The 20,744-nt window shown below is 20.3% G+C and overlaps 1 protein-coding gene across 2 annotated transcripts in view; it reads left to right on the plus strand.

The window, feature by feature from the left end:
- The window catches only part of LOC122715463, a 204,140-nt gene that overhangs the window by 171,640 nt on the left and 11,756 nt on the right, over positions 1-20,744 (plus strand). The window contains exon 4 of one of the 2 annotated variants that reach the window (XM_043937681.1): positions 12,418-12,532. The exons of the other annotated variant lie outside the window; for it this stretch is intronic. Coding sequence (XP_043793616.1) covers positions 12,418-12,522 — 105 coding nt within the window. The 3' untranslated portion in view covers positions 12,523-12,532. The remainder of the gene's footprint in view (positions 1-12,417; positions 12,533-20,744) is intronic. 2 annotated transcript variants of the gene reach the window in all.

Here is a 20,744-nt window from a genome sequence, read left to right on the forward strand (position 1 = left end):
AAACATAATAAAAAGTAACATAAATAAAAAGTAACATAAAGTAACAAATTTGGAATATTTTGGAAACTTACAATTATTTTTTTACAATTTTTTTAGTTTTGTCACATATTGATAATATAATGTCATATAAATGTCATATAATGAATTAACGTATTGTTATAATTCTTATAATTCTTAAACATAAATATACAAGAATATAAATAAAGAAATTATGTACTTATTGAATTTTTTATTTTCTTTTCTTAAATATATTCTTAAATATATTCGAATATAAAAAAAATTAAAAAGGCACTAAACTTTTAAATTTGTCAAAAAATGTATAATATTTAAACTTAATTATATCTTCATTAAAAAGAAGTAAGCTATTTATGAGAAAGAAATGGAAAGAAAAAAGAATGGAATTTTTAGTTTCATACTTTTAAATTTAATTTTTTCTTAATGATTTCTTGCTAATTATTCGGAATAAGGGGAGTCTTCACTAATTTTTATAAGATTTTTTGTATGTTATGGAAAATAAGATTTTGAATAATTTTATTTCGCTGCGTCTCTCGACCTTATAGTTATAAAAATATTTGTAAAAAAAGATTACTATATATTATTGCTATATATCTGCATAAATATACGTTACTTATCTATTATTTCTACAAACAAAATGAATGGCATCCAAAAAAAGTCTATTGTTAAAAAACTAGTTTTATAAAAAAAGACTTATCAAAAAAAGATTTTTTTTATAAATTATGATGGACTTAAAATGTCCAATATCGATTTTGAGCATTCCGCAGATTAATCTTTGAATGAAATTACAACGATAGATATCAAATATTGCTATCATTGTAACTTTAATCATTGTACATTGATCGTTAAACTGTTTTTTTACTTTATTTTTAACAGATTCTTTGAATTCTAAAGCTCGGTATTTGAAATATTTTAAATTTTGCATAATTCATAAGAAAGTAAATTTTTTATTAGTTTATTTGTTATTGTATTTGACTGCCGTTGCCATGTATTTATATTAATAGAGGATAAATAGCGATCGGCAACTATGAGCATGTAAATAAATGAGAATATAAATCATTCTAATAACAATTTTTTTTGCAAATATCTTGAAAATTAAGACCTAGCCTAAATATTAAAAAATGAAGAACAAATCCAAAGAAAAAATTTATTCAAAATATTGATTTCTACAACATATTGAAAAATCATTAAAATCAATGAAGATGTCGCGATATTCTCCAAATAATTACCGATTTTTTTTTTTGTAAATCGAAATGCAAAAAAAGTTGCTTTTTGTTTCTTTAAATTTTATAAATTCAAACAAAAAAATTGAAAAGAAATTTTGAAAAGAAAGTTTAAAAATTATTTTTTGAAATTCAAATAACTTTATAAACATCTCTTTATAATTTTTAAAAAGTAGTATATGATTTTTTTCATTATTTTATAGTGTTCGCGAGCATTTATTGCTTTAATTCATAGCTTATTCGGAGAAGAAATTTCTCGTAGAAAATATTCTTTTATTATTATTGATCGCAAATAATTACAATTCACTTCCATTAACAAAAAATGATATTATCTGAGAAGATTACCATTTCTTATAAAAATTTAATTGATACTTATAATTGTATATTTTTGACATGCTTAGCTAGAGCAGAACTCGATCATAAGGGTAATATACTTCAGACACAATTGATTCAAGCAACCAACATCATTTTAAATCAATGAAATCTATAAATATATGCTGATCAATCTTTGATTATCAGCATCTTGTTATCTTTATATTAATTACCAGCTCAATTCGAGAAATTTTTTTCGATTCTCGTATAGATATATATATCGCACTTGTAATACAGTCCACTTATCATTAAGAAAATATATAAATAATCACAAGTATTAGTTTCTACACACACAAATATACACCTCAGTCAAAAGAGAATTCGATATATACACTTAACATACACTAAGCTTCATTTTCACAATATTATCACTAACGCAAACATATAGCATTTTTAAATAAAAAATGTATCATCAATATTAAAAAAATTATTATTAAAATACATTACTGTATGTGTACTTTGAGTGTGTGTATTTGATATGTAAATTTTATAAAAACAATCATAATATAATTTAACATCAGAATCTCTTGTAAGCCAATTTGCATAGATCGTTATTTCAATGAAAATAAAATGGACTATCTCCATAAATAATAATAAATAAGCAAGTTATTTTTATTTTAATACTTTGAAATCTATATCTCAGATATGAGGATATTTGATCCAACAAATAACAATGCGTACGAAAAGATTCATAACATCATTATCGTATATGCGATATCATTAGATAATAAAACAGATAAATTCTTGATTTCTTTTCCTTCATCAAGTTAGATTTATCATTCTCTGATTTCTTTTTCTCTACTGTTTCACCACAGATGCACATTTTCATATTATTTAGTATACTCTAATGAAATCTCAATTCAATTACACATAATACAATATGACTATTTGACTATTATTCGGATATCTTTTTTTTCGTTTTTTTTTTTATTCTTTTTCTTCTATTCTCTTTTAACTATACTTTTTTCATTTTTACTGTGTCAATCTTTTTTTAGTTTTATATAGAATTACACTGGATTTCAATCATTTCCCGTCAAATAACAATTTAAATATTATATATTTAAAATTATTACATATTTAAAATTATAATAATGAAAAACAGATGTAATAAATTTTATGTTTCTGAATTTAATAGTGAAAAAATTAGAAATTTTTTATTAAATTATTAAATAAATTTATTTATTATTTATTAAATTAAAAAACAAATTTCTTTTTCATTAAAAATTTATTTTTGTATTTCTTTTTTCAAATAAAACTTTCCATGATATTTGATATCATTTGATATAATATCTCTATTTTATTGTTTTCTTTTAATGTACTTGCGATCCTTACAATTTTCAAATATTGTATTTCAAAAGATTCTAAGTTGCTTTATTGCTATTTTCTGTCATGTTTATAATATTTTTTTTAATTTTCGGGCCAAAAAATAAGAGAGAAAGAGAAAGAAAAAAATTTCACTGCGAAAAGATTATTTAATGGACAGATATCGAAAAAAATTATTATTTGAGAAACCATATTTTCATAGAAATACCGTGTAATAATATAGCGAATATAATGACAATCGTTCACGATTTTCACACGATAAATCTATATCTGATCTAAATCTAATCTAAATCTAAATCTGATGTCATGTTATTCATTATCATTATCATCCTAAGGCAGGATAAAAATTATTTGAGCGATTAGGAATTGGAAGTCATTTTCATACTAAAAACTATTCTATAATACAAATTATTCCAACTATTTTTCATTTAGCATTAAAATCGCTTTCATATTTTTCCTAAAAAGTTACACAATTATTTTCTCTAAAAGTATTTTCTCTAAAAGAGTTTTCTCTAAAATCTCTATATGAAATACTATAACACATTTTGATTAATGAATCATATTTTACAAACGATCATTTTATTATTATTCAAAATTTTGTCATTAATATTTTAAAAAATTACGATAATAAATAACTAAATATTTTATTTAATAAACAATATTGTCCTATGAAATTGTTAAAATGACAATTGATGGTAATCTATTCCGATGAGTGATCGCGATTTTACCACTCCCATTTCAGTTGATATTATAACAACTTCATCTTTATGTTATTACTGCTTCATGCTAAGGAGATAGATGTTTCTCAATTATTGGTATAAAATACGATACGAATTGACAATGATATGATTATTTTAAATTAGAACAAATGTTCAATAACTTTTTTAATAACATTAAAAATTGTTATAGATAATATAGATTTTTTCAAATCTTGTTTTGTTTTTAAATGTTTTTAAAAATATTATAAATATGTATATTATTATAATAAATTAAATTATTTCAACAATATAAAATAAATATAATAAATTAATATTACTATTTTATAAATTAATATTTTTTAAGTTATGTTATGAACAAGCGTTAGAGCGTTAAAGCGAGACAGAATATGATATGAAAAAAATAGATATAAAATAAAATAGAATTATCTATATCTCTTACTTTTTACTTAGTTTAATGCAAATTTCAATTACTTATAATTTAATCAATAATAAATTTCTAACAGATAATTTTGTATATCCAAATATTTTTATACTTTTTGTGACCTCTAAAATCTTTCAAAGATATCATATATAATATATTAATATATTTTCTACATTTTATATAATTTAAATAATAATAATTTTATTGAATATTTTCAGTTTATATGGTTTATAGTTATTTGCATATAGTTGTGTATATTCACAGTACTCAATACACATTGTGTGTATTCAATATTCAACATTAAAAAAAAAAATGTATTATATAAATATTTAATGAACCTTAAATCTAATTTGATCTTAAAATCTTAAAATTTTAGCTTGGATATTTATTAATTATTTAAATATTAATAAAAAACTTTTGATTTACAATACAGTAAATTTTGTCTATTCAAATGTAATTAACGCATTACCTATATGCGTATATGATACTAATATAATTATTTTCACATTATAGCCATTGCATCATGTCGTCGAATATAGAGTTGATATAAGTGAAATTAGTTATTATAATTTCAATCTCTCAAAGAATGGTTTCTATCTTATAATTCGACCTACGTTAAATTTTAGGATCCTATCAAGTACTGATAGCATCAGCAATTAATTAGAATATATTTTTCCAATTATTATAATCGCTCAACAATGAATTTAATTTGAATGATTATATTGATTATTATTTTTTTTCTGTTTTAATTTCAACTTGATTGAGAAATATTGTATTTCAATATTATACGCTATATTTGTTTATTATACATTAGACACGAGATTATAAGTCAATTATAAATCATATAAAAATAAAAATATTAGTTTAGTTTTAGTTTTGGCTATATATTTACAAAAACAAGAAAATATTAATTTGAGTTATACATTTATGCAAATAGAAAAGTATTAGTTTTGATTTTTGTCCGTTTAGTTTTGATTAATTGTCGGTTACAATTAAAATAATAATAATAATAAAAACAAAAATTAATTATAACAGTCAATCAAAATGGAGCCACTAGTAATATATTTATTAACAATTGCATTTGCTGCACAATTTATCGCAAATGTATACATATAAGTGGAATATTCATCACGTCATCAATATTTTATATAAGACTTTAGATGCTAAGGCTATTATATTATGACTATTTAATATTCGACGAACTTATTATTATTATGAAGACAATTGTATTGATTATGTTTATAAAGAATAAATCAATATATTATATCAAAAGTTTTTATTAATTTCTTAGAAACTAATAAAAACTCGTATCTAAAATTTTAAATTTAGTCCACTTCCTTTTTCTCTCTAAATTTCATATTTATGAAAAATGTACTTTTCGGAAGAATACTCAATTTTATAATATAAGATAATGATAATAATAAAAACAAAATTTAATTGTAATAGTCAATCAAAATGGAGCCACCAGTAATATATTTATTAACAATTGCATTTACTGCACAATTTATTGCAAATGTATACATATAAGTGAAATTTTATGTAATAATGATAATCGTTTTGAAAATACCTTGAAAATTAAATCCGATCGCAAGTTTTATAAGAAAAAATTATTCAAAATCTTATTCTCTATAACTTATTTAAAAATATATTATACTTATGATTATATAAAATATTATATAAAAAGGAATACAACATAAATTCTTAACATTAATCTTAAGAATATTTATGATCTTAAATATATAAAAGATTTATGAAATAAAATAGAAAATAATTATGAAATAAATAACAAAACAAAATAAAATAAGTGGATGGAGAATTCAATCTATACAAATAAATAATAGAAAAAGAGAGGAGAATATTATCAATGAGAATTAATTGATGTGATTTCCGGAATATTTAACAACCAATAACTTCTTAGCTTCAAAGATTTAAATAATATGGATATTAGTATCACTTGTAAATATAGAATAATATTGTCCTTGTTATATTTTTTTTTTTCATTTTCGTTTTTCTTCTTTTTCGTCATATTTTCGTGTTGCCATAGAGAATTGTTGACATTGCGATTCTCGATTGCAATTTACCGTATACTATTTGTCGCATTGCAGAGTTGGGTATCCTTTGTAAATTAATTAAAAATTTTAAATAAAATTATTTTAAGTAATTACTTATTAAAATGCTTGAATAACATTTATTCGTAGCTATTATAGTTGATCTTTACATCTCGGTCGTTTGGCATTACAATTATTTGTAGTATTTGATGTTTTTAATAATAAATAATAATTTATAATAATAAATATATTTATAATAATAATTAAATAATAATAATAAAAATTATTGGAGTAACTATATTCTTAACTTTAATTAATAAATTTTACCCATTTATATTCCATTATACATTGTACTTCCTCTTTTTCCTCTTTTTCTTTTCCTATCCATCTCTTTATACTTCTTACATGATCACTTTTATTTATTTTCTTTAAAGTTTAAATAAAAATTCATTCTATACATTTGCAATAATATTTTAAATAAATTGATAATCTGTACTGACATTAGCAATATCATTTTATCTGTATCGCGAATGATGATGTATCACGAATTATAAAAATTATTACATAAAAAATATTAAATATAATTCTAATTAGAAAATATATAAATATAATGTAAAATTTAAAACAATTTAGATTTTAAACAATTTAACAGTATTAATATAATATAACAATTTAACAGTATATTAATATATGAACAAACAATTAATAAATTATATTTTATTCAACTTTGTTTTATTTTTTTTTTAATTGATTTATTATATAATCAACTATACTAATTTAATGATCTAAATTAGCATTATTTTTATTTCTTTTTGAATTAAATCTGTTATTCCCTTTGAATTTTATAGTTTTTTTTTCATCTGCATTTACTTATTAAATAATAAAAAAATTATTCATATTATGAATAATTCTAGATTGATATTCGATTGATATCAAATCGTATATTGTTGATCGTATACTTGCAAGAACAATATCATTCCATGAATTATAAGTATCAATATATTGATAGAAAATATAAATACGCAGAGATGTATGATTATATATAAATATGTTAAGTTTATAAAAGAAAAAATGCATGGATAAAATAAAGTCGGTTCCGGCTGAATAGTCTTAAAATGATTGTGAAGAACTTGAGAGACTTTCCCATGCTATGTAGTACTTTTGACAAGCGGCCAAGTATATCAACAGAAGGATCCACTCTAAGTATTGTTATTCCAAAGAAAATAAATCGTACCATGGACCTTCGATTATTAATGGTAGTGATGGTGGTTGGTCCATGCAACACGGACGCAAAAGTATGCATCCGGTTTTCTACCGACGCGCAAAGTAGTTTTTCTCTTTAGTCTACTAGAATCTCATACTGGAATTGCCACCATGACGCTGTTCTACAACGTCAGAGCAGATGACCTTGCACTGCGCAATCCATAAGAACCAGAATTTTACAAGTGCACATCATGTTTTGAGAGATCAGTCCTCTATTCTCTTTTTTTTCTTCATAGTTGATATGTTATGATATGTTAAATATAATATGTTATATACGTTTATAATAAATACTAATTGATACTAATAAATTAAAATGAAATATAATATCAAATTAAAAATTTGTATGTTTAAATTTATATACATACAAGATATCAGCCATGATTTTTTAAAAACTTCTGAATAATCTGAATAGTTTCGAATGTGGTTTCGAATAAAAATTATAAAAATTATAATTTTTTATCGATTACAAAGTTTTTTAAAAATTAATTTTTTTTTCCAAAAAAAAGATTACCTTGACTTTAAATAGCATTTAAATTTTAAATTTTAAACTTAAATATAAATTTTATAATATCTATAATAATTTTAAATTTTAATTTTAAATTTTAAAATATAATATATATATTTAAAATATATAATATATATAGATATTAAATATATAATAATATATACTTTATATTAGTATAAATTTTAAAATATAATATATAAAAATATAATATAAAAAAATAATATAAAAAAATATAATATATACTTTATATTAGCATAAATTAACAATCTCTATCTTATTATTATTTTATTGTTACCTTATAATTTTGAAGTCAGAAATATAAAATCATCAAATAAAAATGTTTTATATAAATTAAAAAATTATTTTATATAAATTAAAATTTACATTCAAATACAGGAGAAAAAGAAATTTTATGAAAATAAATGAAGAAACAAACTTGACTAAAAAATAGTGCAGATGCTGTATTAAATATTTTAATTATTTTTAGATGTTTATAGAGAATCTATATAATTTATAACATAATATACTTATGTGATATAAAATACATATAAATACATATAAATAACATATTCATTAATATAAAAAAGGATAAAAAAGTAAGAGGTGTTCATTTTATTTGTTTAGAATTAAAAATATTTCGTTAAAAATTGCGAAATATATACAAGATGTCCCAAAAATATTGAAACATCCGTAAACTAAAGATTTCGGTAATTTTGAACAACATCTTTTTTTACAAAAACTTTCGTTACGTCTTTGTTAACGAATTATTAATAAAAAACACTAATCATAGAGCGCATACCTAATCGAGCCGCAACAATATTGTTGGCTATGTGCAATCGTTGAATATTAGATATAATATATGAATATAAATATAAATATTTTTCTTATCGATATAAAAAATTATATTGAATTATATCATGAAAAAAACTATATATAAAAACTATATATAATATTTAATATACATTCTTCGACATATATTGTGTTCGATCACCGGCATAGCTAATGCTGTTATACTATACACTTATATATTATATACTATATACATATATATACATTTCATTATGTTCTATAAATATATTCATAAAATTTCATTATAATTATTATTCTTGAATTTAAAAAGTTTCAACTTTTTATTTTTTAAAAAATATTTAAAAAATTTTTTTCATTCTTAATGAATCTTTTAATAAATTTATTTTTTAATGAAAATTTCTTTAGCAAAACATTATTTTAAAGAGATAAAACGAATGCCTAAAATATTACTATTTTTTTATTCTCTATTATAGTATTTTTAATATATTATAGTATTTCTTAATATTTTGGTAGTAAGTAAGATAGAGAAAATTTTAAATTATAAAATATTTAATTTTTTATGATTTCGTTGTGAAAAATACTTCCAGATGAAATTATATTCAAAATTTTAAAAATATTGAAATCTTTCATTCAAAAGATTTTTACTTAAGAAAGATTATTCGTCCAAAAAAATTGCTCCATGCATAAATCTATACAAACTATGTACTACATGTACAAACTTTTAATAAAAACCAAAATTTTTAAATATAATGAATTTTTTTATAATATAAAAGATTTTGCATTTAACTATGTTTAGAAAAACATGTTTTTCGTGAAAATGTTCATTAATTTTAAATTTTTAACTTTGAGGTTATTTCAAAATCATGTTATTAAAAATTTATTAATTAAAATTATATTAATATATGTATAATATTAGAACAATACCATTTAAAAAAATCAAGGTATTTTTATATTTTATTAAAAATTCTTTGAATAATTCTAACACGGCAATTTATGGAAAACTGATGGAATTAAACTAAACTAATAACTAATAAAATTTGTTGTAAACTAATAACTAATAAAATAAAATCGAAATGATCTTTCTTAGATTACAAAATTATTTATTAAATATATTTTTATATGGAATACTCTGTATATAAAAATTAAAATTTACTTAATTTTTTGATCTATGTTGCACTATATTTCTTTTTTTATCAAACGCAACATATTTATTAAATAAAAAATTAAATTATTGATTTATGAAAAGTGATTTAATCATTTAATTATTTAATTTAAATACTCAAAATTGATATTTATCGATATCACGATTTTTTTCATTTGTTCTTTCGCTTTTCTCGTTCACTTTTTGTTGTTGCCACTTGTCACTTATATTGTTCTATTTGCACATATATGACTATCTTTTTTTCTTTTACATATAGAATGTAATAGGCGTCTGTATAACAGCTAGAGATGCATCATAGGGGAAGCGACAGACTCAATACTTCATTATACATATTTCGTTTATTTTGTGATTTTGCATCTTAGATCTTTGCACCTATCTCTGTCTAATATTCCTTTGTAATTATAGCGGTAAAATTCTCTCTCATTACACTTTTTGTCTCATACTTTTCTTTAATATTATATGGTTCTTCATTTTTTTTCATTATATCTCGTATTTAATTTTCTTAAACTTCTCTCTATCAATTGCTCTTTCCATACGCACGTTGTAATCTTGTGGCATGACTATTTCAATTTCAAAAAAAAAAACCATCAGATTATGATGCAATGGTCAGTTCAGTTTCAATCTGCATATACTCTATTTAAAATAAATACTTTTTACAATTCTCGATCTTTATCGATTTACATCTGAAAAGATAATTGAGGTAAAGGATGGAAAAAAATTCATATTCTTAATATAAATAGTATTGATTGCAATTTTATTGACGCTTTTTTTACCACTTACAATTTACAAACAGCTAAGAAAGTTTAATTGGGAAAATTTATGCAGTGATTTCATTAAATTCCATTTATGTTGTATGTTCGTTGATAAAAATCTTGTAGACGTTCATGTTCGTTAATTTTACAATATTAATTTGGAATATATGAAACGTAATTGGATATATAAATATTATATAAAATATAACTTTAATTACATAAAAAATAATAGATAAAGAAAATTTATATTTATAAATTTATATATTAATATATTATATATATATATATATATAATATAGTTATAATAAAAAGATATATAAAAAATATAAAAGTAAAAATAAAAATTAAAATATACTGATATAAGTATACTGATATATAATAAATAAAGAATTCTGATAATATGTTTTACGCAGATGCACAAGAGTTAATTTAATTATAATAACATATGCTAGTTAAAATTCTTGTGAGAAAATAGTCGCGCATAATACGTTTTATAATATAGTTATGGAGAAAGATGCATGAATGGATAAAAGGAAAGAATAAATAAAATGTAAAGAAAAATACAAAAAAAATAAGAATTGTATGTAATGCTATAAGAGAGTGTGATATTTTAATAAAACAATGGATTACAAAGAGTATAAAATTCTTATTTACATCTTGTCTTTTTTCTTCCTTCATTCGTATTTATTATTATTATTGTTCCATTACCTTTTACCTTTTTCTTTTTCTTTTCTTCCTTCTCTTTCTTTTTCTTTTTATACTCAAATTTGTTATCTTTAAACAGTTAATTGGTTTATGCTATAATATATTATGGAAAGTATATAGAAAAAATATATATAATGTGTCTGATATATATATATCTGATATAAACAGCATAATATCTTGAAAAATATGAAAAAATGTTTCATCCAAAAATTATATGGTATTGAAAGGCAAATATTATGATAATAAGTTAATCTTGCGATAACTTTGAATTGTTTTGTGAAGATTGAATTTTTAAATGAAATTCTATATTTTTTTAGTATATCTTTGTAACTTATTGAGACGTTTTCAAAATATTACTTACGCATTTTTTTTTTCTTTTTATTGAATCATTAATTTTAAATTTATGCCATCGGTATTAACTTTTCCCGATGTACACTGCAAAAAGATTATTTAGTCAGATTTTGTATATTATTGTAATTTTAGAAAGAATCAATTTTATATGTGCGCGCGCGTATATGTGTATATAACGCGCGCGCGATAAAAGAGAAACTATCCTTCGACATATTTTTCATTATTGAAAATATATTTCTCTAATCTGCATTGAAATTATTTTTTTTTAAATATTTCAGCTATAATTTTTTATGTATAGTTATTATTTGATGTAATACAATAAATTTCGATTGAATTTTCAACTAATGAAAAAATTTTATTTTATGTATGAGACAAGAAATTATGACTAAAAATCTGGTGATTTTGATGTTAAATGATTGCCACATTCAATAAAATATGACAACATAAATATAAACTTTGAAAATGAATAATTCAATAATGGCTTTAGAAAAATATATGCGTAAGCAATATGAAAACATCTGTTTTGAAAACATCTCAATAAAAATAAATTAGAATAAAATAATAAAATAATAGAAGAATATAATAAAGAATATACATTTTTATTTAAATTTTTAAATATGACTTTCATAAAACAATTCAAGATTATTCCAAAATTAAACATTTATTATTATATGCCATATAATAATAAATTCATATGAAACATTTTTTTGTATTAATCATATTTTTCAAGATATTTTGCTGTTTACAGATAAACCGGACAGACTGTATATATGAAGAATACGAAGGAAGTGCACCATACTTGTATTATGCAGATCATTTCGCGATATGGACTATTCATTGCGAATCATTTTAGAGTTTATATGGTAAGTACATATAAGTAAGATCCCAGTTACATACGAGTATATATTGTTATTTTATATATCATCCGCTGATAACATTTGTTCATCATTAATTGTTTATAGGAACAGTTCTTTATATTGCAGTTCTTTATATTGGGAACGAACATACGGCAACTCGTTCTATAAAATATGCGTATAATAATAAAGATGTTAAATAATTGTAAATTTAAAAATGTACGCGAAAGCATACTTCTTTCGTTGTTTTTTTACATCTACAACTATCATTTGAAATATATATCATTTGAAATATCTCATTTAATTTTGATAATTTATAATAATTATATAATTATATAATAATTATATAATAATTTATAATAATAATAATATAATAAAAAAATATTTTCAATAAAAATTAATAAAAATTGAAGTTAATTTTATTTATTTTTTTATGGCTAATCGATATAACTCCCTATTTCTTATAAAAAAAAAAAGATTTACATAGAAAAATTATTTTAAAATATTTAAAATATTTCAAGTTAAATTTATAAAAAATATTATATGAAAAACAAAGAATACTTATCTATTCATACTTTTTTTTTTCTTTTGTATATTAAATTAAACGTACGAAATTCAAATTAAAATATCTTTTAAATAAAAAATATCTTTTAATGATTTCCGATATAAATAATTTAATACTTCTTTGTAATAAGCAATAAATTGCTTTGATTAATGTATTAAAAATTATATAATTTCATTTAAAAATGAAAATTATCTTTATATAAATCAATCATATAAGTTATTTTTTTTCTATGAAAAACTAATTATTTATGAAAAACTATGAAAAACTAATTATAATAAAATTTGAATCTTAAAATCATTTAACTGTCATCTGAAATTTTTTTTAATTTTATTAAAAATAAAAAATATTCTAAATAATACAAAGAAAAAGAAAACTAATAATTTTTATTTCTGAATAATCATTATTAAATTCGTCGTAATAATAAAATAAATCCTGTTTCACATGAAAAGCAGCTTCTTATTCTTATTATTTAAAAATAATATTTCTTATTCTTAAAATTGACAATCATATAAATAGATATAAATGAATATCAAAATTATAAAAGCATAATTTCTTATAATCAATTCAGATTATATTCAAAGACAATCAAATTCAATTGAATGAATTGAATGACAATCAAATTCAATTAAATGAAAAAAGTCAGTCATTAAATTATATTTTTCTTTTCTGAAAATTAAGCTCGTGAAAAAAACGTTGCATTAGAAAAACACATAGAATATGCTAGAGATTTATGCATACATAAATCAATAATTATATAATTTTCTCAAATAATATACTATTAATGAATAAATAGATTATCATGAAACATGATAATAATAATAAATATATAGACATCATTAGAAATGAAAAAAAATCATGGGTTTATTCATATTTTTTTCATTTTTACGATCTGATTTATACGAATTAGATTTTAATTAATGAAATGAAATATTGTTGTCCTATAATAATTTTTTTTTTGTTTTTTATTTATTATTGAAATTTAATATTATATATTTAATACTCTATTTAAATTTAATTTTTTGAAGATTGAAACTTGTTCTGTTTTGTATTATATTATTTATTATACAAATATCTAATTGATTCTAATCTTAAATAATTTTTATATAAGATCCAATTCATTCAAGAAAATTATCCAGATATCAAAATCAAATCATTGAAGGAAATTATATCTCATAATCAAATTATCTTTGCGATGGATTTCTCATTTTATTAACCGCATTGAAAATTTTATTGCTTTGCATAAATATACTCAAAAAAAAAAAAGATCATTCGAGTTTAATTTTTATTTTAATCATTGAAAGATTAGAATTATTGTTAAAAAATTTCGCATTTTAAATTTATTTTAAATACACAATGTTAGTTTCAACCCATTCGAGAGATTATGTAGTAATAAAATTGATTTATTACAAATGATTCTATTTTAAACGATCAAAAAAAAAAATTCACATATCAATGAAAATTTACGTTTGTCATTGAATGAATTCACAAAATTCTAAAAGTTTTTTATTAGTTTGAAGTTACACAAAAGTTAAAAAAAGATTAAAAGTTCAAACAATTTTTATAATTTAATAATTCGAATAATTCAACATGTTTTCTTAACCTGATTATTCAATAGTTTGAATAATTCAAAAGTTTTGATTTTTTTAATTTTATAAACTTTTGCACTCTAAAATTATATATAAAATCCCTTCTATATTCATCTCGCGAAATTATAATTCCTCAATGGGACATATGTAGTTTGTTTTCTATTTTATTAGATTCGATATGTAGAAATGAATAATGTTTTCTTAAGAAAAAGTCCTAGAAATAATAACCTGGATATCCATAGAATTTGCTTTCCCAAAAAAAAATGAAAATCCACGAATGTTTATAATAAATTTTCTTGAGTAAGAAGCTGATTGCTATTGAAATTGTCATAGCTAAAAAATATCATCTCAGACCATGTTTATACTCCAACTATGCCGAAGTTTTTTTTTAAGGAATATATAATTCCAAAGATCCTTTATATCGTTTTTTAAAAAACGACATTGTCTTCTCTATACCATCTTATTACATAATTTACCTTTAATTAATATGATGATTAACTTCTTTCTCCTTATCTTAATTCCTTAAAAAAGAAAGAATTTTGTAATTTATTTGATGGAAATATTATTTTGTAACAATAGGATATTTGTAGAAATATTTAAGAAAATTTTACTTTTTTATATTATTTTTTCATTATAATATTACTTTTTTAAAAAATTTATTAATATTGAAATTATTGTATAATATTATATTTTAACATAATATATTTATGATTAATTTATAATAATTATAAATGTGTGTAGATAATATTAGTTAATTAATATTGATTAATTAATTATTAATTAATAATTAATTGATGAAATTATTATTTAATCAGATTTCTGTATTATTAATTGGAAATATATTCTTGTAGTTTATTATATAGTTTATTTAGATTATTTTTTAATTATAATATTAAAGTATTTGCCAATTTTTGATTGAAATATCTATAGGATTTTCTATAATATCTATAGTATTGAATAAATTAGCGTATATTCATAACTTAATTCCATATGTTCAAATTGATATCATTTTATTTGTATAATAATAGTAATAACAATAACAATAACAATAACAATAATAATAACGATAACAATAACAACAACGATAACAATAACAACAACGATAACAATAACAACAACAATAACGATAACAACGACAATAACGACAACAACAATAATAACGACAATAACAATAATAACGACAATAACAATAATAACGACAATAATAATAATAATAATAATTGTAAAATAATACTTTTTCATTTATTATAAAATGTTTTAATATAATATATATATTTTAATATAATATAATATATAATTGTTTTATATAATATATTTTTTAATAATAATTTGTTTTTTGCTGAATTATGATTTTTTTCCCATTAACTTATTAATTTATTTGTTTATTTTTAGAAATTATTGCTTTTTAACCTTAATGTAGGTTTTTCAAGTCAGTTTAGTTCCACTTTGAAATAGTCTAACTTCAGTCTAATTAGTCTAACTAGTCTAACTAATTCAGTTTCAACTTTAAACTTTGAAATGTTTATTATTACATTTGAATTTATCTTTTTATTGGATAAATATTTGTATGGATTTATTACTGTTAATTTTTATCTTTTCTAAGCAATAATTGTAGACAGTTTAAGTGATTTTGAAGATTTCTTAAGACTACGACTGAATTTTTATATGATGAGAGAATAATAGAACAGCATCATCTGCAAATGTTACGATGGTAATTTTAAAATTATCATCTTTAAAATTATTACTTCGTTATTAAAATGTCAATTGTAAATGTAGAATATAGAAATAGTTCTAAGATATTTCTGAATTTAATTAGAAAATAATTTAAAAATGAATCATTTTATTTCACTTTCAGAAAATATCTTTCAGAGAAATATGAATTTAGAATAAGGTAATAATGATTCATAGGATTTTTTTCCAATTTGTATATCTATTTTTTCAAATGCCTATTGGATTTATAAGAAGAATATTGTTACATTACTAAAATTAAATTAGCACTCTAGTAATAAGTCTTTCAAAAAATTTATATCTTTTAGTCTTTTAGAAATATCTTAAATATCTTAGATATTAATAATTGGAGATTTATCAGTCGATATAAGATAATTTATTTGATTTTGTTAGTATGATTTAGATACATTTCCATTGTACAAGGTATTGTATGCAACATGTTATTACAAATAGTGATTAGCATGAATTATGTTTTTAAAATATTTATTTATTAGATAATTATTTTAGAATTTTACCAACTATTAGATTATATGAAAATTAATATTTTTTTATTTCCTTCTATATTTTGACTGATGATAAGAATTTTATTAATAGTGATTCTTAAGAGAGAATATTAAGAAAATTAATATTAAAAAGAGTTATGCAAGATCATCCACAAACATATAAACCTTTTTTCATCTAAGCAGATCTAGTTATCGTTAACTTTCTTTATTAATTGGTAGATTTTTTTAAATTTTTTTATAATTTTCATTTAGATTGTGTAATTTAAATTGAATGATCGTATAATGATAGATTTAAGATAAAATGCTTAAATAAATAATTTCTTAATTTGAGTAAGGCTATCCAGAGTTCATATATCAGTTTGTTTAGAAATTTTTGCTTATCTTGCATATTTTCTTCACTTCTATGTTACTTGCTTCAGACTTTACTTTTTTTTTTTTTGAATTAATTCTTTGATATGAGATTAATTCTAAGTTAATTGATTTTTATTAACCACTGATGTAGTTTTCCATGCATTTGTAAAATATTCATTTGCATCTTCAATCTGTGAAAGCTCTTGTAAATATTTAAATTGATAATTATGTCAATGATATATATATAAATTTTTCCCAAATAATTTTCTTAATATATGAACATGAATTGTTACTAGATAATATTGATACTTAAATTATAATATTTATATTAAAATTAGATTGTATGACAGTTCAAGCTTAAATTGTAATTTACTTCAATTTGTCCATGAATATGAAATATATCTTTGTGAGGAAAAATCTAAAAGAATTATATTTGCATTAGTTAATTATTGGTCTAAGTACGAAAGTTAAATTTTTAGTTTGAATTGTTTGTAATATTAGATAATATTAGACAATATTAGCATCTTTTTGATATTATAATCCTAGATCTCCAGGCTATATGCTTTTAATCTGTAATTGTGAATATAATGAATAATGATAATGAATAATGATTCAATTAATAAATAATAATAAATAATAAAATATATATTTATATTTTACATATATTTCAACAGTAATATGTTCAGAATGTGGAAACTATTATTAAAGACCTGCATTTGTTTTTCGATAGATAGAAATATTTGAATTTTTATTAATGCAGATTGTATATTTTACATATATATAATTGTAATTGTATAGTAGTTGCAATTGGATGTGTTTTAAACTATTCTTGATAATTATTACTGAGTTCTTCTTCAGGTTTACATAATAAATAGTATGGAATTTTAATTATATTAATTAATTATATTTATATTTCATTGTATGGTTTGTCAAAGATTATTAATTCTATTTATTCTATTAATATATATATTAATTTCTATTTTTCTATTAGATATAATATAATTTTCTATATGAATGAAACCATGATTATAATTTGTGTTCCATTAACTTTCCGTTATTCCGAGTTTTTGCAACTATTATTGTGTCCATTTGTTAATGACAGATATAAACATGTTTGGGATCTTGCTATTCGATTGAGAAGTTTGATTGAAGACTTATAAAACTTTTAAGTTTGATGAAGAAATTTATTAGTTTGTTTATTATATCTGTATTTGCAATAAAATCCATCTTGAACATAAATTGAATTATTAGTTCTGTAATCTTATATATTATCTAAATTAATTGAGGACTAATTATCTATTGTTAATACTTTTTGCATATCTGTGTCTAAAGCATTTTTTAAGTTTTTGTAGATAAATTTTAATTCGTTTATTCTCATAATGTACATTTAATAAGAGATGTGTCTTGTTTTTTTTTCATGTTTTTGAGTCATGAGTGATCATTTTACATAGTTATAGATTATATGATTTTAAACAATAACAATTTTAGAGTAACCATATTTATTGACATCTTATATATTGTCTTGATTATATAAATTTTTAATCTTTTTTTAGATTATTTAATTTTGATTTTTATGTGACCTGAATTAAATATCATATATTCTTTATTATTTGAGATTATATATTAATTTAAGAACAGAAAAGATAAAAAATGATTATTTATTTTTGCTTATTTATTTTTGTGTTTGACAATATTCATGTTTGATAATATTCATGTTTGATAATATTTCTGATAGTATATATTTTTGCAACTATTTCATTTACCGACAAAGTAAATCTCTAATAATTATATGATCTATTCTGTTCTTCTAATTAATAAATATGATAGACAATATTTTTTCCATAGAACATAATTTTGACAAATTTATTTTATTTAACTATGTTATTTTCTAAAGTTTTTGTATAAATTTTTATATATTTAGTATATATAAAATATATATTTAGTATATATATATATATATAGTAGATTTTTTTATAGATTATATATTTAGTCTATATATAGTAGATCTTTTTATATCTATTAGTATGAAATTTATCAAATATATCGGTTTTATAATTATTAAGAAAAAAACCAGAATTGACTTATGAAGCGACTAGACAACTTAAATTTTATTCATAAATTCAATAGTTTCAACATTTTCAATAGTTTTTAGATTTTAGCAATAATTTACAAGATATAGTTCCTTAATATTTTCCAAATCCTCTAAGATATAAGATATAATAACGATGCAGTCATTAGCAGCCATAAGTCATATTTATTAAATGTCTTGCAATGGACCATAGAAACAGTTGCAAGTATCTTAATCTCCATGCGCTGCGATGCGATCCTCCGAAAGTTCATCTTTCGAAACTATCTCTTAATACTATTAATTTCTCTAATCTTTTTTAATTTGTATTTTTGCGGAAGATAATGATTAAAAGAAAAATCATTAAACAATTTTTACAGACAGATAGAATTTAACATAGATACAGAAATCAAAGTACAAATCAGAAGTCAGATAGAATTCAGTTAGTCATCAATCAATTATAAATAATTGTCCATTAGAGTCAATAATTATTACTCAAAATTCACAATACAATTCTACGACCGTAGATAGTTTTTCGAGTAATATTCAGTTCAGTCATTACATTTATGCAACATTCAAAATTTTACTAAGTTTTTAATTTTAACAATAATTTTTAATTTATTAAAAATTAACTATCGCTATTATTAAGAGCATTATTGTCATTTGCTAGTTTTATTTACTTATCTGTAAAATCTGTTGGTATCTATTTATTATGTTGATTTATTATTTTTTAAAATAGAAACATTTCTATTTTTGTTTCTTTTTTTTTGAAGATTGTCATTGATTAATACATCAGATTTCTTATTTAACATTATTATATTGTCACGGTATATGAATATTATGGGTTTTTATACTAGTATAGTATATATCTTGTCTTAGAATTCTCATTCTTGGATAATTAACAATTGTAATTGTATTGGAAATTCTTTGGAAACTATATAAAGATATAAAAGACTAATAGAGATATAAATTATTGTGTTGTTGATGGGATAGTATTATTATTATTTAGATCTGATTCAGATGAATTTTGAATTTGGAGTATCTCGAGTAGGATATTTACTGAATGATTTTATGGATTTGTTGAGTGCATATATGAATTGACTAATATTGAAATTTACTTGGTATCATTTGAATATTATAATTTACTCTAAATGCTAGTTAACTGTTTTCTGCATTATATTAATTGAGCAAATTTGATAATATTTTTATTTTGCCACATAATCTGATTTTGAAAAGGAATACACTTATTAAATACTATAGAAAATAGTCTGAATATTTTTGCAATTGATTAATATAAAGAAAGATAATATATATTGCTAACATTTGATTACCTCGAGAATTGACATTTATCAATTATTTATAAAGATACTTATTAAGTTTATACATGTAAAGATGCAACTCATATATATATATATATATATAT

Source organism: Apis laboriosa, unplaced genomic scaffold (genome assembly GCF_014066325.1).
Source record: "Apis laboriosa isolate Shangri-la unplaced genomic scaffold, ASM1406632v1 scaffold35_cov144, whole genome shotgun sequence".
Taxonomy (NCBI): domain Eukaryota; kingdom Metazoa; phylum Arthropoda; class Insecta; order Hymenoptera; family Apidae; genus Apis; species Apis laboriosa.